This window comes from Dunckerocampus dactyliophorus, chromosome 20, assembly GCF_027744805.1.
Source record: "Dunckerocampus dactyliophorus isolate RoL2022-P2 chromosome 20, RoL_Ddac_1.1, whole genome shotgun sequence".
Classification (NCBI taxonomy): domain Eukaryota; kingdom Metazoa; phylum Chordata; class Actinopteri; order Syngnathiformes; family Syngnathidae; genus Dunckerocampus; species Dunckerocampus dactyliophorus.
In genome coordinates this window covers 6,862,002-6,885,876 of record NC_072838.1, presented here as the reverse complement: position 1 = coordinate 6,885,876, position 23,875 = coordinate 6,862,002, and the positions used below count along the sequence as shown (strand labels likewise).

Here is a 23,875-nt window from a genome sequence, read left to right as displayed (position 1 = left end):
ATAGGTCGTACTCTACGGAGCCCATAAGGGGACATGATGAAAAAAAGATGAGAGGTAATCCCGAGAAACAATTGCAAGCCTTTGTTAACTTCCTGTATTTCCGGCTCATCCAGTTTTCTGGGAGAGCGTTCTAGAATGTTATCCTGAGGTCGGCCTCAATAAAAAGCCATAAAAGGTCTTTTTTACTCTAAACATGGCTTTTATGCAAGTGAGAGACGTTCAAAGACATTTTACAACGCTGAAGTTAGCTTCCGGTTTCGTCAGCCTCCGAGTCCATATCAGGTGGAATTCACTTTATGTGCCGTTAGACCTGGTCCAGTTGGAGAACCACTGTGACTAGACTTCTCAGACCTGGACTTGATTATCCTACACTGGCTATACGTTCATTATAACGCCGTTTCAGATTTGTGAAAACTTGATTCTATTTGTGAAAATGCAATAATGGCACATTTCTATGTATTTTACGCCTCTGGATGCTGGAAACAGAAATGTGCCTTTTTTGCATTTTCACAAATAAAATAAAAGTGGCATCTGGACAGGATGCCTCCTGGACACCTCCCTGGGGAGCCAAGGAGACAAGCTTCCCTGCTTAGGCTGCTGTCCCCACGACCCGGCCTCGGATAAGCGGAAGAAGATGGACGGATGGACGGACAATGACAACAGAAGGAGACCAGAGTTGTACAACATAGAACCGATCTATACTGCATGACCACGCTGCCAAACAGGACAGCTACCAAAAAAAGAGCACGCTGGCTATCTATCAGGAAGGAACGTTCTGCTTATCCTGTGCACGGCGGCATAGCTCAGACCGTAGAGCGGTCGTCTCTCGTCCTGATAGTTGCTGGTTCGATCTTCAGTCGGTGAATAGATTTCAACACATTGCTACGATATTTTCGAATTTATTTTCCATTTCAGTTCGGCGTTTCAGCATTCACATTGTTCTTTATGTGATAAATTCCAGAAACCAATGGCATTAATTGGGTGGCATGTGCCAACCACATCACCAAAAGCGATCCGAGAGGCACCGCTTGACAATACTTCACAATTCGGTTTTTCCACAGGTTTTTCGTTACATCCCAACCACAAATGTGAGGGCAGAAAAACAGTTTTGACAAATCTACAAGGGTTGAAGGAATGTCTACAACCGTACTTCTCGCTCATGGCAGGAAGTGCCAGTCAAACCGCAGGAATGCAAAGCACTAAAGCAGACATGGTTTTCCACAAGAGGGAGAAACCAAGCGGAGGACACGCATCTGAAAAGACAAAACAGGGGGCCTGACGCTCATTATGTCAAGCCAGACGGTCCGAGAGATGGCGGGAGCAACAGAGAAGGTGTCTGTGTTTTTTTTCCTGCAGCCGAGCAGCGGCTGCAAACAGAGCAACTGGCAAGCGTTTGCGCCTACTTTCACTCCTCCAACAAGTGCAGACTGTGTTGTGGGCCGTGTTACACGGTCATGCAGACCACGAACAGAAGGGAAAAGTTGGATTGAGAAGGGACTCGTTCAGGAATGGTGTTTTATGCGTGAGAGTACGGTTGCACCTGAGGCTGATTTAGATAACACGCATAAATACATCACACCTTCACCTATTCAGCCATGCAATCAGGAACAGTAGTTCATTTTACAGAAACATTATGGAAAGGGGGAGGGGGCAAGTCAAAAATAAACACTTAATATCTCCAATTGCTCATGGATTTCCGCCATTTGTGGTCCCGGCACGTAAAGCCCCCGGAATGACCAATTGATTTCATCAGTTGGTTTGTTTCTTCTCCGATGGCACAGGCACATTCCAATGTTGTCATATTGCAAAAGTGGTCAGCATGTTGGCCGCACTGTCAGGAGGTCTAGGTTCCGGGCCCTGATGGAACATCTCTGTGTGGGGTTCGCATGAGCTTCTCTGGGTAGGAACTGCGCTGCGTTCCGAAAATGGCCCCCGGGCAGCACTTCAGACACCCCTGGTTTACCGTTTCTTTTTAGGAAGGTGCAAGTGCAACAATAAGACTTTGAACAGGACGATGATTACAGTAATCCATCGTTTGCGGACCTGACTACAAAAAGTGAATTTCTGAAAAGTATCTCCAAAATACGTTTTTTAACATTATTAGAGCCCTCTAGACATGAAATAACACCCCTATAGTCACCTTTACACTCATATTACCCAATATAGTAGACATAATCACAGAAAATATTTAAGACCTTGTAGGGGAACAGAATTGATGGCGGACAGGAAGTGACGTTGGAGGTTCAGAGTTGATTTGAGAGTTGTAACCTGTGTTATTATTATGATTATGTTATTATTATTGCTCCTGTTGTGAGATCATTTTAAATCTGCAATAAAAGCAGGTTGTTCAAGTCTGGTACTCAATGAACAATTACTGACACCTAGTGACCAATATAGAGTACTACATTCACATGTTGGTCGTAATGGCTTATACTGTATTCGTATTTTAGTTCATTTAGCCATTTTTATGCTTGAAAAAAGCTTCATTTGGGAAAAAAATATGTACAATGTATTTAAATATGCATATGTTCTGACTAATACTAGGCCGTAATCAAACACAAAACAGCGATCATTTATTTATTTAATGTTCAAAAAACGGCGATAGAGTGAGGGGACGATGTAGCGAAGGGCGACTGCGTTTTGTTTTTAGTGAAGTTCTTTACCTGAAGTGCAGCGTTAATAGTTGCAGTGTGCAGAACTGTTGTCACGCTCTCTTCTGAACAATGGCAGCAAGCTGTGTTCAAAAACAGATGCACCGCACCTCAACGTCACGCATGGTAGCTGAGGAGATCCACCGGGTCCGGGGCGCCTTCTTGCATTGCCAACACACGGCTGTTATAGCCAATACAGTGGTGTGAAAAAGTGTTTTCCCCCTTCCCGATTTCTTATTTTTGTGCATGTTTGTCACACTTATATGTTTCAGATCATCAAAAAAAAAATTATATTAGTCAATGACAACACAATTGAACACAAAATGCAGTTTTTAAATGAAACTTTTTATTATTAAGGAAGAAAAAAAATCCAAACCTACATGTCCCTGCGTGAAAAAGTGATTGCCCCACCCCCAGTTAAAAACATAACTGAGATTAATTGAGATCTATCAGTCTGGAAATTCATTGCTAAAGCTTTGGGACTCCAGCAAATCACAGTGAGAGTCATTATCCACAAATGGCAAAAACATGGAACAGTGATGAACCTTCCCAGGAGTGGCCGGCCAACCAAAATGACCCCGAGAGTGCAACGACGACTCATCCAAGAGGTCACAAAAGACCCCACAACAACATCCAAACAACTGCAGGCCTCACTTGCCTCAGTTAAGGTCAGTGTTCATGACTCCACCATAAGAAAGACACTTGGCAAAAACCAAGTTGCAAGACCAAAAACACTGCTGAACAAAATGAACATTAAGGCTCGTCTCAATTTAGCCAGTAAGCATCTTGTTGATACTCTGTGGTCTTACGAAACAAAATTTTCGGGAAGGTGTGTGTCCCATTACATCTGGTGTTAAGGTAACGGCGCATTTCAGAAAAACAACATCATACCAGCAGTAAAATATGGTGGTGGTAGTGTGATGGTCTGGGGCAGACCTGGAAAACTTGCTGTGATAAAAGGAACCATGAATTTTGCTGTCTACCAAAAAATCCTGAAGGAGAATGTCCGGCCATCTGTTGGTGACCTCAAGCTGAAACCAACTTGGGTTCTGCAGCAGGACAATGATCCAAAACACACCAGCAAGTCCACCTCTGAATGGCTGAAGAAAAACAAAATGAAGACTTTGTAGTGTTGTCATGACTAATATTTAAATTTGTTTGATGATCTGAAACATTGTGTGACAAGTGTGACAAACATGCAAAAAAATAAGAAACCTGGGAGGGGGAAAACACTTTCTCACACCCCTGCGTACTCGCCAAATGCCTCGCCTTTTCATCCGGTTTAAGGCGGACTGTCCGTCACTTGAAATATGTACGGTGTGGGAAATGGTACATTGCTTCGAGGGGAGGGCTTTTCGCCAGCCTGGACATCGCAAAACCGCGGTCCGTAAGGGCGGATTGAACGGTACACGGTTGTACTGTGTACAGAAAGATGCACCTTTCCTTATTTTCTGTCTATCCTGTTCCTTGGGTTTCACACTTGTTTTTCAAGTTCCACACAGGGTTGCAAAAGAAGCCATCCTAGGGCAGTAGTTGACAGCAATACATCAAGTTCTTGTCCTCCTGAGTCTTGTTTTGTAGATCCCCAGAGTCTGCAATTAAGCCAACACAAGTGGACCTAAGTAAAATGCATAGGAAGTCCATGAAAAAGCCCAGGATTAGGGATTCGGGTAGCATTAGCGACACCAGCAATGAACTACTGATATATTGATTGAGTTAAGAGGCAACAAATCCTACGACCTGGACTTTGCTTTACGTTACTAAAGGCATCCTGGTCTATACTGGATAAAGCTGAGGACTGTATGGCCTTGTGAGGAGTTGGCAGACCTGGATCTATGCCCAATGACTACAGCTGGACCAGGTCTTAGAGGAAATACCAGCGGCATAGAGTGAGAACATGCGTGCCTCGCCTTTGACAGGCTGGATAAGACACACCAGGTTGGGAGCGCAATGGAGTTGAGAGTTCCTCAAGGCCCAAAAAGCACTGACATAACACATAAGAGGGTTTTTTTGTTTGTTTTCCAGAGTCCTTTCTTGAGGCTTGGGGTAGCATTTTGGCATTTCACATCACCACCCCTTTTGCCCACCCTGCTTCCCTGTTCCCTCTTACTGCATTCACACACACCCAGATGGGAGAAGCCCTTGAAGCCTTTCCAGCTTCAACATTGGGCCAATCTGGAAATAATTAGAGGGGGAAAGGTGTATGAGTTGGTCAGACCAATTTTCAAAGAGTCAGTGAGACCCACCCTAAGTGTGTAACGTGCATACTCTTAGCTCGCTCCCCGCAATCCCCTCGTGACACCACTCCTACTATTTGGCTTCCCTGCTCAGGATCATACGATCGTTCTTGTTTCCAGCCCGCTGTATATACGACACAACCCTCAGCTCTATAATTGACTGTAGACATCCTTAGCCCACGTACTATTTAGACTTGTTTATCCTGATTTGAGGGGAAATTCTGTTTGACTTCCCAGAAACAAACAGACTCCGGATCAGGTACAGCTGTGAGTGAAAGTAACCTGCATGCGCGCACCATAACAACCATTTCCAAAATGTTCCAATGTACCTTTTTTCCTGCTTGTCGTTTATTTTCACAAAATCAGAACGTACAATTTCAAGGTTGGCTTTTTTTTTTTATATCAAGTGTAAGGACATTTCAGCAACAGAAAGAGTTGGTGTAGGCTTTCGCGGCTTCACTCTCCCTCGTTTATCGCGGTTAATTGGTTTTCATAGTTAGAGCATAGAAAACCTTCTAAATGCAGTTTTAAACATTATTAGAGCCCTCTAGACATGAAATAACGCCCCTATAGTCACGTTTACACTCCTATTACCCAATATAGTAGACATGATAAGAGTAAATAAGCCATTGAAGACGTAAGTAAGACTTGTGCTTGTGTGCGTTGCTGTAAATGTGTTTCCTAGTGGAGCTGAGTGGCAGGCGGATGGGAAGTGATGCCGCAACAATAGCTCATGTTTTTGTGAAGAATTTTTATTAGGGATTATTGTTCCTGTTGTGAGATCACAGTAACATTACCGACACCTAGTGACCAGCATAGAATACTACAATTGTACTTTTACTTCATTTAGCCATTTTTTATGCTTGAAAATGCTTAAGGAAGCCCAAAAATACAGCCATGAAATAGCAATGACTATTAAGATAACGTAAGATATGCAGTTATTAGTCCCACAACGGGAAATTCCAGGTTTACAGCTGTTTTTACATGTTGATCAAGCCACAGGTTTATTGCACGGTTTATTGCACAGGATTTTTGGAGCAGTTTTCTGACAGCTGCAGGAAGGAAAGCACCTGCGATACCGCTCCTTCACGCACTTTGGATGTATCGTCCTGTCACTAATGGAGCTCCTTAGTGCAGTCAGTGTGTGATGAAGGGGGTCGCAGTCTTTGTCCATCATGGAGGACATCTTGGCTGTCAACCTCTTCTTGCCCGCACCTCTTCCACTTGTTCCAGAGAAAAAACTGTGACTGAGTGAAGCAGCAAAATTCGAACCAGTAAGTGGCGAGAGATGACTGTACTGGGCAAAATTGCCCAATGGTGTATTGCATCTGTAAATGTAGGGATTTTAGCATTTGACGCACACACTCTATGGTGGGAAAATAAGTGTAAAAGGTAAAAAAGTGAATTCCAAAAAATCAAAACGGAATTTGGGAAAAAATAAAAGTGATTTCATAGCGCCCCTGAATCAGGAAAACATTGGAAAAAGTGATAAAATTACCCCAATAGAGTAAACATAATAACACATAATATAGACTCACACTCACTGTTAGCGTTTACTTCCTGGTCTGTGCAGCACTTCCTGCACTGGCTGTCTCATCAATGTAACATTACTGACACCTAGTGACCAGTGTAGAATACTACATATTACATCTTTGAATGAGTCTTCTGAATGCCTTATATTGGTATTTTCCTTCATTTAGCCATTTTTATGCCTGAAAATGCTTTCATTTAGGCCAACAAATCAAATCTGCTTAAATGTGCATATATTTTTTTTACCAATAATAGGCCATATTGAACCACGAAACAGCATGATTTATTCATTAATATATTTTTGAAAAAAGGTGATAGAGTGAAGCTGTGAAATTCCAACCACAAAGTGGCGAGGGACGACGGCATTGGGCAAAATTGTCCAATGGCGTACTGTATTTCATCGATACATGTAAGGATTTTCGCATTTATTTAACGGACACAAAACGCACACACTCTATGGTGGTTAAAATAATTGTAAAAAGGTTCAAAACTGAATTCTACCTTATTAAAATGGAATTTGGGAAACAATAAAACGGATTTCATAGGGCCCAAGGATCAGGAAAACACCGGAAAAAGTGTCAGATGGTTCAAGTCGGTCACAGTTTCAAACCACCGCAGCCCCTCCACACTCCTGAGGGGACAAAACTGTGTGCGTCACTATTTCATGATATTTGGTATCCGGGTGGGAATGATGCAAATCCAAACGTCAAGCTAGTGTAAGACTTGAAATCATTGCCAACAATTCTTCCTGTGATGGAAGTAAATGCTGGAGCCACAACTGCGCCGTAGGTGTACAAGTGTGAAAAGTGTACATAAACAAACATGCGTACGTCATCAAAGCGTGACTGACATCTGCTACCCATTGCTCCTGTTAATTATCCTGGGGTGAACCTTATGGGGAATGTGATGCAAGCCAATGGAATGTAAACACAAGACAGCAACAACTTCCATTCCTGTACGAACTCCATGTTGCATTGGTTGCTATCAGTCATGCGTTTTACCACGGACAGTGAATGAAAGTTACCCGTGCGTTTTTGTGTTTAGAAATGCACACTGTGGAGATATTTCACACCCATGTTACACATGTGGTTAGGCGTACCCTGCTTTCCAAAAACATGAATGTTAGGTACATCAATGAATGGTAAAAAATCCCATAAGAAACATCGTACAGTAACACAGTACCTCGTTTATCGCGGGTAATTGGTTCCAGACCCGACCGTGATAAGTGAATTTCCACGAAGTAGGATTCCTTATTTATAAATGGAATACTTTCGTAGTTAGACCATAGAAAACCTGTTTACGACCTTCTTTTTCGAGCACTCTTGGTATAAAATAACAGCACTATAGACACCTTTATACTCCTGTGGTGTGAAAAAGTGTTTGCCCCCTTCCTGATTTCTTTGTTTTTGCATGTTTGCATGTCACACTTAAATGTTTCAGATCATCAAACAAATTTAAATATTAGTCGATGACAACACAACTGAACACAAAATGCAGTTTTTAAATGAAACTTTTTGTGATTAAAGAAGAAAAAAAATCCCTGTGTGAAAAAGTGATTTCCCCCTAAACCTAATAACTGGTTGGGCCCCCCTTAGCAGCAACAACTGCAATCAAGCGTTTGTGATAACTTGCAATGAGTCTCTTCCAGCGCTGTGGAGAAATTTTGGCCCACTCATCTTTGCAGAATTGTTGCAAACATTAAAAATGCATATTTAAGCAAATTTTATGTATTTTTTGCCCAAGTTAAGCATTTTCAAGCCTTTCAAAATTAAGTAAAATACCTTATTATGTCAACTATATTGCATAATAGGAGTGTAAAGGTCACTATGGGGTGTTATTTCATGTCTCGGGTAGTGAGTCTCAGCTGGTGGGTCTGGACCCAACGTGAGTCACGAGCTGTTTTCAGTGAGTCGCGGGTGTAATTTAACTTAATGTGCCGTTCGTCCAACGCACAGCTGCAGATATCTGCTGGAGAACAGCGCGCCATAGAGAGGACAGCGTCTCACCGGTGCAGCTGACGCTGTGTTCCAAACAGTCGCTTTAAATATAAGCTATTTGAGAAGTTTGAGTTGAAAAGAAATGCAGTTTGGATCGCCACGTGTCATTGAGGGGTGATGGTGGGTCCTGCAGCCAAATCAGTTGAGAACCACTGGTCTAAAGGGCTCTAATCATGTTAAAAACCCGTATTTAGAAGGTCATAAACAGGTTTTCTATGAAAATATTTCATTCATAAATAAGGACTCCTACTTTGCGGAAATTCATTCATCACAGTCGGGTCTGGAACCAATTAACCGCGATAAACGAGGGGTTACTCTATATGATGTGAGCAAAGTGCATCTATTGAAAGGAGGGTTTATTACTTGGGCGTAGCTAATGAAATATTATGTAATTGCATTGCTGGAATGAACGTCCAATGCTAGCTTTCATCTTTAGTGCAATGTACATGCTTCTAAAAGCTTACCTGATGGCCGGTTTGGGGTTTTACATAAATGTTACTTTTATGTTCCAACATTTCAGCTGGCATTGAGTTGTCAGCGCAGCTGGAATTGATTCTGGCTCGGCCATCAGGAGAAAGTATGGTGGGGTGAGAGCTGTGAGCCAAACATGCCCATTGGCAAGTCAAGCAGAAAGCTTGAAAACCTTCAAAAAAACAAACAAAAAAAAGCTTGAAAACCGGTGTGCCGGTCCGCCACGCTCCCCTGGGTCGTAAAAGTTGCGCTACGCCACATCGTTGTTCCTTCTCACGCACCTTCATGCCACTGATGATGACTGACTGTGGCAGCAGTAAACAGCAGATCAGCCGCAGAGACTAATATAATAAAGTACATTTGCTCTTAGGTAATGTCATTTTACTGTGCAATAATACAGACTTCAATTATCTACAAAAATAAGGGCGCAGCAGAATGTTACATGCACTTAGGTTCAAAAGTATTACTGCTTTTGCGTACGTGCACGCGCTCCAGACATTTATGCGTCAACAAGACACGCGGCTTCAGTGGTGGTCGAAGCGAAAACTCTGGTGCGGAAGGAGTTGGTGAGGCCGTGGAGCGCAATTTTCGCCCGGCCTCAAAGACGTTCTGGCAAACCATTCGAATGAGGAAGCAGTGCCCGGTCCACACGGTTCACCGTGGGGACGGAGGCCTGATGACCTCAACTTTTTCAATCCCACTGGCAAACCTTCCATAGAGGAAGCGGAGGGCATAAACGTGGAGAGGTCCACTGTGGCTGAGGTCTCTGAAGTAGTCAAAAAACTCCTCAGTGGCAAATCTCCACAGGCGGGAGAGTTTCACCCTGAATTCCTCAAGGCTCTGGAGTTGTTGAGGAACTGTCTTGGTTGGCACTTCCCTTCAATATCACGTGGAAGTCGGGAACAGAACCTCTGGATTGGCAGACCGAGGTGGTGGTCCCTCTTTTCCAGAATGGTGACCAGAGGGTGTGCTCCAACCTCAGCCTCCCTGGGAAATTCTATTTTAGAGTGCTGGAGAGAAGCATATCACTGCTAGGCGAAGCTTAGCAACACTGGACCAGGCCTACACCCTTGCAAGGGTACTGGAGGGTACATGGGAGTTGCCCAACCGTGGTGTCCTGTGGGTGCTGCTCCGGGAGTATGGGATTGGTGGCATGCTACTATGTGCCATTCGGTCCTTGCGCAACCGAAGCAGGAGCCTGGTGCGCATTGGCAGCAGTAAGTCGAGCCTGTTGGCTTTTGTCAACGATTCTGTTCACAATTCTTATAGACAGAATTTCTAGGAGCAGCCAAGGCATTGAGGGAGTCCGGTTTGGGGGCCTTAGGAGCTCATCTCTGTTATTCACAGATGATGTGGTCCTGATGGCCTCATCAGGCTGTGCCCGTCAGTGTTTACATCTGAGTATGAAGCTCCTGGAATGAGACTCAGCACCTCCAAATCTGAGGCCCTGGTTCTCCGTCAGAAAAGGGTGGATTGCACCCTTCGGGTTTGGAGTGAAGTCTCGCCCCGCGTGGAGGAGTTCAAGTATGTTGGAGTCTTGTTAAGGCTAGAGTGTGCGATCAACAGGCACAACGGCGCGGCGTCTGCAGTAATGCGGTCGCTGTACCGGATCGTTGTGGTGAAGAGAGGGTTGAGTCGTAGGGCAAAGCTCTCAACTTTACCCTCACCTATGGTCCCGAAATTTTTAATGTAACATTACTGACACCTAGTGACCAGTGGCGAATAGTACACGTCTGTGTTTGAATGCGTATTCTGAATGTGGTATATTTGTATTTCAGTTCATTTATCCATTTTTTGCTTGAAAATTCTTAACATGACTGTGGCGAGGCATATCTGAAATCTGATTGGTTAAAGAAACAGCCCCATAGCTATTATTGTTTAAATGACGTGGGGCAGCACTCCTGATTCTGAAGGCCCTGGGCAGATTACGCTGATATGGCAACACATATAAGCTAAAATCTGATTTGTCAAATAGAAATGTAACATAAAACATACACTACTGGAAGCAGTGCCACCAAGAAACACACGACTAAATGAAGAAAATAGACCTTTGGACTGGGAATCAATTAAAACAATGTGGGTCAGTGCTTCTGATAGTGTTTAGGCCAGCAGAGAAGGTCTTGGTGGCCTGACTGCACACTGCTGCTTTCTGATCGTTGGTGAATTTCTGCACCTAAGCTTTCCATCAAGCTGTCCTCTACCTCGCCGGAAAAATGTTCATATGAGTGCGTGAAATTTTGCGGCATAATAATCGTCATTATTTACCGAAAGGCAAGGCTCTTCTTGCACGCCACACTATCGCCCCCTTGTGGCTAAATGCGGCTCCTGTTTCAATCATTTTGGGCTTCGCTGTGAATGACGACGCTTTAAAGTATTCAAGACATTTATTACACATTCTGAAATGAGTCATAGAAATCAATCCATGTTGTGTTTTTCCAGATATACTGTATATAACAGGCTATAATGTGGTGTAATATTTACAAATATGGATTTAGGGCTTATCTGTTAAGACATTCAGTATACTACAATCGCCACCTTTACGCATCCTGCTTCTGTGTAATTAATTATTATTATTATGAGGCCCAGACATCTCCCAGTGGTGTCAATAACTGACTTTCGCACTCAACCACTTCAACTGTGCAATATAAACACGTTACAGGAGAAGAAGAAATGATCACAAAATGATACACAACACCTAAAAATCATTTTTCTCATCAATCCTGGTTTGGTCTATGGGAAATAATGAGTGTGAAATACAGTATTAGTGCTTTAAACAAAACAAGAAATGAATCAGAGACATAAATCACTCCCCAACACCACCTCAGTTCCCCTTTATAGCTGTTCATGTTGCGTTTACGTTGCTATTTACAAAGAACAGCGCAGCGGAGATTGGTATATTTGCAAATCTGCACAAACCTACATCTGTGATCCTGATGTGAGCAGCGTCTACTCGTTCTTCTTGTGATACCAAGCAGGTACTTGCAGGTGGGCGGAGGACAATATACGTCAAATATAGTAATAATAATAATAGTAGTAGTAGTAGCGATGGCTTTCCTGTGGAGTCAAGTCACTTGGACACTTGCCAGATGATGATGGCAAGTATGACCAGCGCAATGGAGCAAACCAAAGCCAGGATGCACATCTTCTTTCGGGACTTTTGCTGGAATAAGACAGAGTTGTTACCAAGACACCCAAATTAGGCAAGGGCTCATACACAGGGCACTAAATTTCCAATGTGCTGCAAGCGTTACATCCTGCCTTTTTCCTGCTCCGAGCATGTAAGCTCCACCCCACGTCCACGTAACGCATGTTTGCTGTCAGCTAATGATAGCCATTTGGCAAAGTTAGAATGCACAGCAGGGGTGTCCAAACTTTCTCCACCGAGGGTCACATGGTGAAAAATGAAAGGATGCAAGGGCCACTTTGGTATTTTGTATTTCCCCACTTCTGCTATTGTTTTTTTTTTTGTTATTTTCCAAATAAATTCAACTAATCTTTGTACATTTTCTTCTCATAATATTTTGACTTTACTCCCATAATATCTTTTTACCCAACGTAATTTTCCACAAATTACAATTTTTTTTTGTATATTTCTTGTAATAGTACAACTTATTTAACATCTTTTTTCTCTAATATTTCACCTTTATGAAACTAAAATGGAATTATTTTTCCTCAAAATATTCAGAGTTTAATCTTGTAAAATTGCGACTTTATTCTCGAGATTACAGCTGTTTTTCCCCATTTCTACTGTCTTTTTTAAAATATATTTTTTAACTATTTCAACTTCCTTCTTGTAAATTTTCTTCTCATAATTATGACCTTTCCCCCCCATAATATTTTGACTTTATCCTTGTCAGATAACTTTTTCAGGAAACTAGTTTACCAAAAATTACAACTAGTTTTGTTTGTTTTTCATCTTCATATCGTCATAATACAGTCAAACTTGTCTATAGCGGCCACTAGAGGGAGTCTGCAAAAGTGGCCGCTATAGACAGGTGGCCTCTATAGACAGGTTGGCGTCCAGTTTGAAATTGGTTCCAGACCTGACTTCGTGAAGTAGGATTCCTTATTTACAAATCAAATATTTTCCTAATTAAAGCATAGAAAACCTGTTTACGACCTTCTAAATACAGTTTTTAACATTATTAGAGCCCTCTAGACATGAAATAACACCCATACTGCCTCCTTTCCACTCCTATTACTCAATACAGTAGACATTGTTGTATTTTTTACTTCCTGTACTGTACAGTACTTCCATCCATCCTTCATCAGCGTAACATTACTGACACCTAGTGACCAGTGTAGAATACTACATATCATCACATCTGAGTGCGCCTTCGGAATGCCTTATATTTGTGTTTTACTTCATTTAGCCATTTTATGCATGAAAGTACTTCATTTAGCAAAAAAATGTGTCAAATTTGCTTTAAAATGGATATTTTTTGGACTAATAATAAGCCGTATTCAACCACAAAGCAGCAATGACCATTGGCCAGTTTGTACCTGCCTTTCAAACATGCTAAATATAGACGCAAAAACACACATGGGTGCAAAATGATTACATTTGCATATCGTCCTCCCATTATTATGTGTGTTCAGATCATCTGCATACAGTACTTATTAAGGCAAACATGAAAGTGCTGTTTTGCTGATTTGAGAGGTTGCAATCCTTGTAGTAGATCAGCTTTGCACACGCTATCATGGTTGCACGTGTTTTTATAGAAGATCGGGCCTTTAGAGCACAGCACTGATCGATGGTGTGTGATACTCATTTTAACTCACGGTAAAAATACAACCTGATAATTCAACATTGGTTTATTTCATCATTGATCACAAACTTATGACGGCTCGCCACTGGTCAGCTCTTTTCTGTATTTTGTCCTTTCGACCCCACTCAAATGACATTCAGGTTACAAAGAAGATATCAAACTTCATCTAAATGCACTATACTGACTGGTGTGTTTATGTAGGTTTCTTTTCACGCTGCATTGTCACGCACTGGTGGGTTGATAAAAGTGCTTTATTTTGGAGAGCAGGAAGCTCATGGTGACTTTCAACAACAAGCGATGTGGGCTTATACTTGTATAAGATACTGTATATTCTTTACACGAACGGCACACACAATAATAGCTTAAGGTTTTTCAGCACCACATTTGGCCAAAAGATGAGGTGAGAAGCAAAAGAAGAATGATCAACTCACTTGGTAGTAGGCAGCTCTCTGAAGCTGTTCTGCTCCTCGTTCCACATGAACTTCGGCATTCTCCACGTTGGCCTCGATGCTATCTGCAAAACAGCACAAAAATGTTAACACAAAATAGTTTTATACGCATAAAACAATTCAAAATGCATTTACAGTAAATGGCAAATGAAAGGGATAAATAAATGAACATTCAAGGTTACTTTTACCTTCACGGAAGATGTGACTGTTGACAAAGATGTGATGCGGCAGCGAGATCAACACGGAAACCACCATCTTGCTGTGCCATGAGTTATTTCTTCAACTCAATAGTGTTTCTCACCTCAGGTCTCTGCTTTTCTTTTGATCATGGCTGCAAAATATGCCAAATTGGAGCAAAAGAAAGGAGGTGAGAAACACTATTGAATTAAAAAAATAACTCATAGTAAAACAGGAAGGTGTTGATCTCGCTGCCACGTCGTGTCTTTGGGAACAGACACGTCTTCATTGAAGGTAAAAGTAACCTTAAATGTTCGCTTATCCCTTTCATTCGTCATTTATATGCATTTAGAATTGTTTTATGCATATAAAACCAAAATTGTAACACCATATAAACGTGTTTTGCCTTAACATTTTTGAGACTTGTGGCGTAACTGTCTTAGTCAGTAGTTAGTAAACCACTGTATTAGTTTCCACGTATTAGCACACTAATAGGCTGCTAACAAGGAGTTTTATAATAACAACACATTAAGAACACGCCGTGTATTAACAACACTACGACACGTGCACCATATTGTACGCTAACCGGAAAATGTCAGCAAACCGAGGCAAAATTATGGCGTGAATTTTCCACACTAACCAGGGTGTACGCTAACAGAGGTTCCACTGTATTTTTTTTTTTTTTATCCGATAATGAATTTGCAACTAGACTGGGATTATTTATGTATTATATTAATGAACCCCTAATCATAAAACCTCTTCTTTTCCTCACCGATCATCTCTCCCTGGTCGTGGATCATGACGGCAAGGTCCTTAAAGATCTGATTGACATCCATGATGTCAGACTGTAAGAAAAGGAAGACCCAAGATTCATGTGTGATCCTGAGGAGTGACGGTGAACGTTGATGGAGTGACGAGGAGAGCGTAAGGGCAGACCTCCAGCTGTCTGATGTTGGTTTCTCTTTCCTTGATGAGCTCCAAGTCCTCCTCTGTGATGGCCACCTCCTCCGTCTGAACGGCCATCTGACCCCAGTCCTCCTGACTGTTGGTCACATGACATACAACTGTTGGAACTTAACAATTGTTAGCAAAGTTGGGTTTTTGATGATTAATTATATTTGGCTTTCTTAGGTTCATATTTTCGTGTGCACAATTATTGGCCACCTATTATTGTCCACCACTATTAAGCAATTACATTAAAAAAAACAAACATTTGTCAATCTCCGAGAATAATACGTCAACACTTCCAAATAAACATTTAAAAAAAACAATACTCTCACTCGATCACGATTTTTCAAAAATATATTCATTAATAAATCAACGCTGTTTCGTGGTTGAGTATGGATTGTTAGCAGTCGAAAAATATGCACATTTTACATATTTTTTGCCTAAATGAGGCATTTTCAAGCATAAAAATGGCTACAGAGACTAAAATACAAATATAAGGCATTGAGAAGACTCATTCAAAGATGTTGTGATGATATGTAGTATTCTACACTGGTCACTAGGTGTCACTAACCTTACACTGATAAGACAATAGCCACTGCAGCAAGTACTGTACTGTACTCCCAATGTGAGTCTATATTATTAGTCTTATTTATGTCTTATGTGTTTTTTCTCTATGTCTACTATATTGGGTAATAAGTAGGGTTGAGCATCGATGGGAAACGGAACTAACGTTCCGATTCTCCCGGGATCGTTCAAATATTTTTATTTAAATTCCTAGATTCGATGAGCACTTCTCCGATTGGAAGAAATTGCCGCGAACACCAACGAAGAAGAAGCCGGCGAACACCAGTGAAGAAGAAACCGCAAAAAAGTTTGGCTTGACTTAAAAAAAAAAAAAAAGAGCGGTCGCCTCAGTGCAACATTTGCAACACAGTTCAATATCAACCATTTTTTTTTTCAAAAGACAACTCCCTTCAGCAGCGGCCATTTTAGACGATTTTGACTGATTTTTCAAGGCACATAGAATAGTCTTCTATGGCTTTATAAACATGGAACCCACCAAAAGAAAGCTTAGCGTCCCGTCTTTCATCAGAAAAAAAAGTTTGCTTCTACCTTTTCCCGTTCTTTAGTAACCAGCAGTACAACATAGGCAAGTTTCAGGAAAATATCAGTTCCTGACTAGAAAAGGGAGAAAACAAGGTTTTTGTGACAAGATACATTTCAAGCATGACTTTCACTTTCACACAAGTATTTGTTTGCTTTTGTTACAGCTCTAATATCTAAACAACTATACCAACATAAACAACACAAAAAAAGTTTGTTTGTTTTTTAAACATCAAAGTAGCCGTTTATTTACAAATATAACCCCATGAACTATTTACAATTTTCACATTTGGAACTGAACTATGTGTGTTACAACTGAGCTATGTGTGTGCACGTGTGTGTGCATGCGTTAAAATGTCCCTACAATGCGTAACCTTCCGCACGCTACACTCCTCTACGCTCTGCCACTTCCTCCGTCTGTCATGTGTTTCGCCAGGACGCCCACCGTCCCTGCCAAGTTCTTATCAAATGCACTTCTGCCACCTAGTGGCCGTTCTTATGGCAGTAAAATTGCTCTGATGACTAATCCATTCATGGGGAGTTGCATCATCACAGCCTTCGGCTGTGAAAAAGACGTACAAACACGTTGTTGGGATCAGACGAGATTATAAAAACGTATAATATGGGTTTGGTATTGAATGAGTTAACGTTCACACATTCATGGTGTAGAAATAACAGTACCTCGTCTTTGATGCGCTACGTCAGACTTCCTCTAAGCAGTCAGAATCTGGGAAGTCCAACAATAAATGACGTCTGTCTCATGCCAATGGAAGCCAGGGTTTCAGGAGGCTAGCTGATGTGGAAGTTTGGTGTAAATAAAGGACGTGAACTACGGCTACGGCTAGGCAGGTTTACTTATTTGCACAGTCATGTGACCTTGTCAACTCACACAACACACTTCAGGCCTTCAAAATAACAGCCGTTTGGGCTATATCCTGTTTACCTGTGTTAGCAAAATAAGGGTTTCATAAAAAATAGCTTACACCAAAATTGAGGCGGCAAACAAAGTATACTACTTTTCAAAAGCAAACATCTTTTGTGAAAGTGTTCTCCTGTAAAAAGAAACTTAAAAGTTGAGTGCTTTGATATTTATATACTGGTTACACCAGAATTGAGAATAGTTAGGAACCACAATCAAAACGAGGAATCGCAATCGGAGCCGGAGTCTTTTGAATTCAAACGATGCCCAACCCTTGTAATAGAAGTGTAAAGGTGACTATAGGTGGCTTATTTCATGTCTAGAGGGCTCTAATAATGTTAAAAAACGTCTTTTAGAAGGTTGTAAACAGGTTTTGTATGCTCTATCTACATAAATATTCCATTTATAAATAAACAATCCTAGTTCGCTAAAATTCACTCATCGCGGTCCGGTCTGGAACCAATTCATCGTGATAAACGGGGGACACGTACACTTTAAATCCTCACTTGCTCAACAGTTGTGCACACGATCTACAGTATAACCGTGGGTGATTTGCATTGTTTGTTACTGTAACCTGAATAAGAACCATCCATATTGACTGTTTTACATATTTCTTTCAACCATTCAGTGTGCAACATTGCTGATTTAATGCAAAGCACCGTATCATTGACTAAACTAGTGTGTGATGAAGCATCCCTCAGGTCTTGACACCTTGAATGCTATACAGATCCCAGAACAGTTTATTTAAAAACATGACTGACTGCCATTCACTTACTTATCAAAAGATACAAGCCTTTCATCTCGCACGCCATCGTCAGCCTGGAAGAGAAGAAAAACTACTCAGCTGTGTGACAACTTTTGAAATGTAGAAAGGATCCACGCAGGACAGTAGTTTGTGCTGTTACTGTTATGCATACAGCAAACGGAGCGACCCTCAGCTAATCCACACCCATCCATTACTGCAGCTTGGTGAATTATTGATGACTCTTACGTACTGATAGTCGGGATCCAGCTCTTGCTCTGGCCACTGACTCCTTTTCCTTCTCCGCCGCACGGCGCTGGACGGCTTGGAAGTTGTTGAGCGCTGCGGAGAAATCATTCATCAGCCGTTCCCTCTGAATCTTCTGCTGCCTCTGGACCCAGGGGGCGGATGAAGAAGGCCACAGTTGTTATTGGAAATGAAATGACAAATGTCTTAAGGCTTGTGCTGTATGGTAAGGCGGAACAGAGAGGAATAGTGGTACCACTAGTGGTAAGGGTACCTCTTAAATGTTGAAAAATCATATTCGGTAGCAGTAGCTACCACCCTCCAGGCACAAGATAATCTACATCTGGACAATCTTACCAGATCCAATACTAGAGCTATATGAAAAATCCTGTATTTGTAAAGATAACAAGTCGAGTTGACATCGCTAGAGAAGTATTCATTTCTCTGACTCGGTGAAATATTTCCATACTTATTTGTCATTTTGATGATTTAGAGGTGCATCTCAATGAATTATCAATGATGTATTTTTGATAGCTAATGTATTTCGCTAGGTCAATTCAAAACGTGAAACTCTTCTATTTTATAGATTCACTACACACAGTGAAATATTTCAAGATTATAATCGATTGCAGATGTGACATTGATACGTGAATTTCTGCCCAGTAGAATTCCTTATTTAGAAATTGAATATTTTTGTAGTTAGACCAGAGAAAAGCAATTTACGAACCTTCTAAATATGGACATTAACATTATTAGAGCCCACTAGACATGAAGTAACATTCCTTTAGTCAATTTTACACTCACACCACCCAATATAGTAGACATAATAAGAGAAATTAAAACATAAATAAGTCATAATATAGACTCATACATGTTAGCATTAGGAGAACAACCTTGTGGTTCTCTTTTTTATTTCCTGTGGTGGCTACTGTCTTATCAATGTAACATTACTGACACTTAGGGTCGAATACTACATATCACCATAACGTCTTTGCTTTTCTATGGTCTGACTACAAAAATATTCCTTTTATAAATAAGGAATCCTACTTTGTGGGAATTCACTCATCATGGTGGGGTCTGGAACCAATAAACCCACTATCCTATGTTATCATATGAATCATATGTTACCACTATTGGTAACATATGCTAGCAGGTGGTGGTGTTCTTACATTATATGTTGTGTGAATGGCTGAGGATGGGTAAATGGTTGCATATACTGCATGGATGTTGACTGTATTTGATTGACTGATTGTTTTTACTGATTTTATGGATATTAATTGTATTTTCTTGTTTTATTTTACCCTACCTGCCCGGGGACGGCAGATGGAAAGTAGCTGCAGTATAAAGCATCTGTTCATTGGTAAAGTTTCATGTGCTTGGTTAAATGATGCATTCAAAAAAGGCGACCTAGCACTATTCTGCAGTCTACGTCGTTGTGACCCTGTAGCATAATGAAGTCGAAAGTGGGCCTGTTGACCCGGGGGATGGGCCGTTGTGTAAAGCGTAAAGACAATTGCCCTTCAGGGATGGATGCAGTCTAATCAATAACAGAATATGAATAAGACAACAGTATATGACAGTGGTAGACACTGAGGACTGCGGTTAAGCTGTCTATTTTCTTGTCAGAGTGGTGACGTCGACTTACTTGCTCCGAGGGGGATGTTGGCAAAGGAATTGAGCCCAACTCCTTCAGGTGCTTGTTGGTTTCTTTTGCAAGTTGGTTGGTATAGTGTTGTATTTGCTGCCTGTGGAAACAGCGATAGTTCACACTTAAACAGTTAAACTGTACTTCGCTGGCGTTCTCTGGTGACACAATGAATGGCACTGTTCTACAGTGGAACCTTTGGAAACTGCACCCGGCATCACACGAAACCTAAGGGCGAAATGAACTCATGTGCATGTCATTTGCTTTTGCAACACATATTCCAAAACAATGACTGGCCTCCACAAAAAACATCCACATTCACCATGCGTGTTGTCTCTTGCTATGTCACGTTAACAACGGTTAACTTCTTTTTACACTTGGGTCACGGTTAAAAATGTTCAACGTCATTTTGTATTACGGCTTTGTCATTCATCATTAATGATTCATTCATTCATTCATTACATCAAGACTAACTGTTTTAAAGTCATCCCTTGATTTCAAAAAGTATCAATTCATAAATCATCACTGTTTTGTCGTTGAATATGGCCTATTACTAGTCCAAAAATATGCATTTAAGGTAATTTCACCTATTTTTGGCCTACCTTAAGCATTGTCAAGCATAAAAACAGCGAAATGAAGCAATATAAAAATATAAGGCATTGAGAAGAGACATTCAAAGACGTTACGATGACATGTAGTATTCTACACTGGTCACTAGGTGTCAGTAATGTTACATTGATGAGACAATAGCCACTGCAGGAAGTACTGTACAGAAACCGGAAGAAAAAAAAAAAGGAACAACAAGGAACTCTCCCCATGCTAACACGTGTGAGTCTATATTATGTCTTATTTTCTCTTATTATGTATATTATATTGGGTAATATGGGTGTAAAGGTGACTATTGGGGTGTTATTTCATGTCTAGAGGGCTCTAATAATGTTTAAAAAAACGCATTTAGAAAGTCGTAAACAGGTTTTTGGTGCTCTAACTACAAAAATATTCAACTTGTTGCAGAAAATCACTTATCACGGGTCTGGAACCAATTAACCGTAAGAAACGAGGGATTTGTGTATATTAATTAATAAATCATTGGTGTTTTGTGGTAGACTAAAGCCTGCTTTTAGTGAAAAAAATATGCATATTTAAGAAAATGGTATGGATTTTGGGCCTACCTTAAGCACTGTCGAGCATAAAACTGGCTAGATGAAGTAAAATACAAATATAAGACATTGAAAAGATGCATTCAAAGACGTGGTGATCAACGAGGAATTACTGTCTTGTTTTGAAATGCTGACTTATTTTATTACACATGTATAACAGCTAGGATGTTGAATCTGAACAAACGAGAAGTCAAGCCGTGTCCAGAATCAAGACAATGTTTCAGAGGTTCCACTGTAAACATAAAAATGTGAGGCGACTGGAGGTGAGTTGTGTACATACAGTCGATCCTGAAGTTCACTGGTGTCTTGCCGGGTCCCCAACTGGTTCACCATGCTCTTAATCTGAGCAGCTGTCAAAGGGAAGCAAAAATTAACGGATCAGTACAGTTGCGTGATCATGTGGTGCACTCCCAGCTCCTTTTGTGACATGACACGGCGGCATAAGGCATTCCATTAGCAGCTTAACGTGAGGAATTTGCACTATTGTTCCATGTCATAAGTGTGAAGGCAAAAACACATAAAATATTATGTCAGCTCTAAGTAGAAGGCAGTCATGAATAAATATTTGGAACTAAGGTATAGATGTCAGGAGACAAATAATTAGAGTGAACCAGTCAGTGTGCTTTATCCCTTTTGCTGCATGCAATGGTCACATGACATGGCCTGGTTTCTGTTCATATGGAGGAGACAAAGGCCTTCCTGTCTTTATTTTAACACTGAACATTTGCTCAGCAGACACCTCATTAGACACACCAACTATTGAATAATTCTCTCAAAAATTTAAAAAAGCGGACATGGATTGACAGAGTAGTATTATCTTTACACATTTGGACAACACGTTTAAGCTTCATAAGAGAGCACATAGCACTTACTGTTTTGTGTGATCTTCTGAATGTTGGAGCTGCATGTCTGGATCAGGCTGTTGAAGTCCCGAGGGACCGGGCGATAACTCTCTCCTTGACCGTACGACATGTTGTCTGTCGGAGGTGCTTCTGGCTTGAAATGTGACGTCTGGCTGGACACAAATTCAGATTCATATCAACAATGCGCTCGGTTTGACGCTATGTTATGCTACTATGCTTGACACTAAGGCATTAATAAAGTTGAATGGAAAAAAAACAACGACAAAAAAACCCCACATAAGATAAGTTGTATGCTAGCCGTGTTAGCCTGTTGACGATATGGCATTTATTAGTAATATATTTAATTATACCAACTGATTTGATTTTGCATCGACCAAAGCAGGTCATTTAGATACACAGTGTCGTATTTTTTAATGTTTAAAGGTAATAAACACATGCTGGCTGCATTATTTAAAATAAAAACACAAAACAATGCGCTCATATATCATTGCCACGATAAGACTCGATTAAAAGGAGTTAAGTAACCGATTCTATTGTTTGAGAAACAACCTCACTGGTGAAAAACAGTGCAACATTTGACGTGTTTACAATTAGGATTTTATATCTTGAAGAATTCGGTCGGCTAGCTTGGTCTGAGCGGCGCTAGCTTGCTAGCTAGGTTGCTAATGTCTCACTGGAGACAACGAATAAAAAAAAATATCATACCACAGTGACTTCTGCGGTTACTTTATATATACCAATACTTTGCGGACCACCCATTCAAGCAATTGTGGATTAACGAAAAGTTACGTAGACGTAACACATTTTTGACGTTGCCTTTCAGTCTTATGATGGTAATTTAGCAGCACTTATATGCTTAACATTGACATTTCAGTTAATCTTTACACAGACTACGCTTTTATTCAACAATTACTGAGAAACGATTACATTTACCACGGAATTATAATTAATAAAAAATAATAGTACTTGCTTATTTTGCTGTGTGAGAACACATAGGCGGTAGTGGCAACCAAATCCGCCAACGGAACTAAAACACTGACAGCCAACTACCCATACTGCGCAGGCGTAATTCGTCCGCCATCTTGGAAAAATGTTTACGGGACGCCTTTGGTGACAAAACACGTCACAACTTCGCGTATGTGGTTACACGTTTTACAACAACTCTCTTGCGATTAAACCTCTCTCACATTTTTAAAACTTACTTAAGAGACCCTTACCATTACAATTGTGATAAGTATACCTATTTTCTTTCATCTTTATTGTATTATAATAATGTATCCCCGCAAGCCGTGCCGTTTTATTGTAACACCAAAGTACAGATTTGTTATTCTTCCTCTGCTGTATTTTTTGCTGGTGGTTGGCAAACTTCTGGTGTACGTTACCGCCGCTTACAATATGATAAACCAACTTTAGCAAAGTTACTTGTGGCAAGTGATGCCACTTCCGCTGGAGCACGATTGTCCAAGTGGTGATGCCGTAATATTTTACTTACTTCCTGCCGTCAAAAATCCTGCCCTTCCTGGACAGTCAGCTGACTGCAATTGAGGGGTGTGTTTGCGCTCGATTACACATTGTGGTATCGTCCGATACCAAGTAAATACAGGTCCGGAATCGCCGATGCCGATACCTTTTATTTTGACATTATCAAGATCATAGTATGATTTTGCGATTTGTTCAGAAGAGTCCAAGTGGAGAGGGTAGTGGGAGTGGCTGTTTTGAAGATAATTTTATTTAAAATGTCAGTTATAGAAACTAACATCATAAATATTGAGATAAAATACATTTTGCTGTGAAAGTTCAATAATAACGTTACTTTAATCAAACTAAAACTGGAAGTCAAGGCGCTCATGGAGTGACAGCGGGGACGGCCAATCATATGCTAGCAAAAACTTCGGCTGAGCCAATCGATGACCTTGTGAGCGGTTTGAAAGGAAACACCTTGAGCGGTCATTTTCCGCTTGGTCATA

The 23,875-nt window shown here is 40.9% G+C and overlaps 1 protein-coding gene across 3 annotated transcripts; it reads right to left on the bottom strand.

The window, feature by feature from the left end:
* Window positions 1-10,248: 10,248 nt before the first annotated feature.
* Window positions 10,249-23,003, bottom strand: stx12 (syntaxin 12). 3 transcript variants are annotated; one of them, XM_054764564.1, is made up of 10 exons: window positions 22,875-23,003; window positions 21,918-22,056; window positions 21,326-21,395; window positions 19,886-19,985; window positions 18,248-18,385; window positions 18,028-18,071; window positions 15,218-15,323; window positions 15,054-15,126; window positions 14,087-14,169; window positions 10,249-12,046 (listed from the first exon to the last, which is right to left on the bottom strand). In XM_054764564.1, the coding sequence occupies exons 2-10, from the start codon at window positions 22,015-22,017 to the stop codon at window positions 11,954-11,956; spliced, it is 807 nt and encodes a 268-aa protein (XP_054620539.1). In that variant the 5' UTR covers window positions 22,018-22,056; window positions 22,875-23,003; the 3' UTR covers window positions 10,249-11,953. The 3 variants fall into 3 exon arrangements, with proteins under 3 accessions (XP_054620539.1, XP_054620540.1, XP_054620538.1); XM_054764565.1 differs by having other exon boundaries at window positions 21,918-22,060; window positions 22,875-22,983; XM_054764563.1 differs by having other exon boundaries at window positions 10,250-12,046; window positions 22,879-22,987.
* Between the last annotated feature and the right edge of the window lie 872 nt (window positions 23,004-23,875).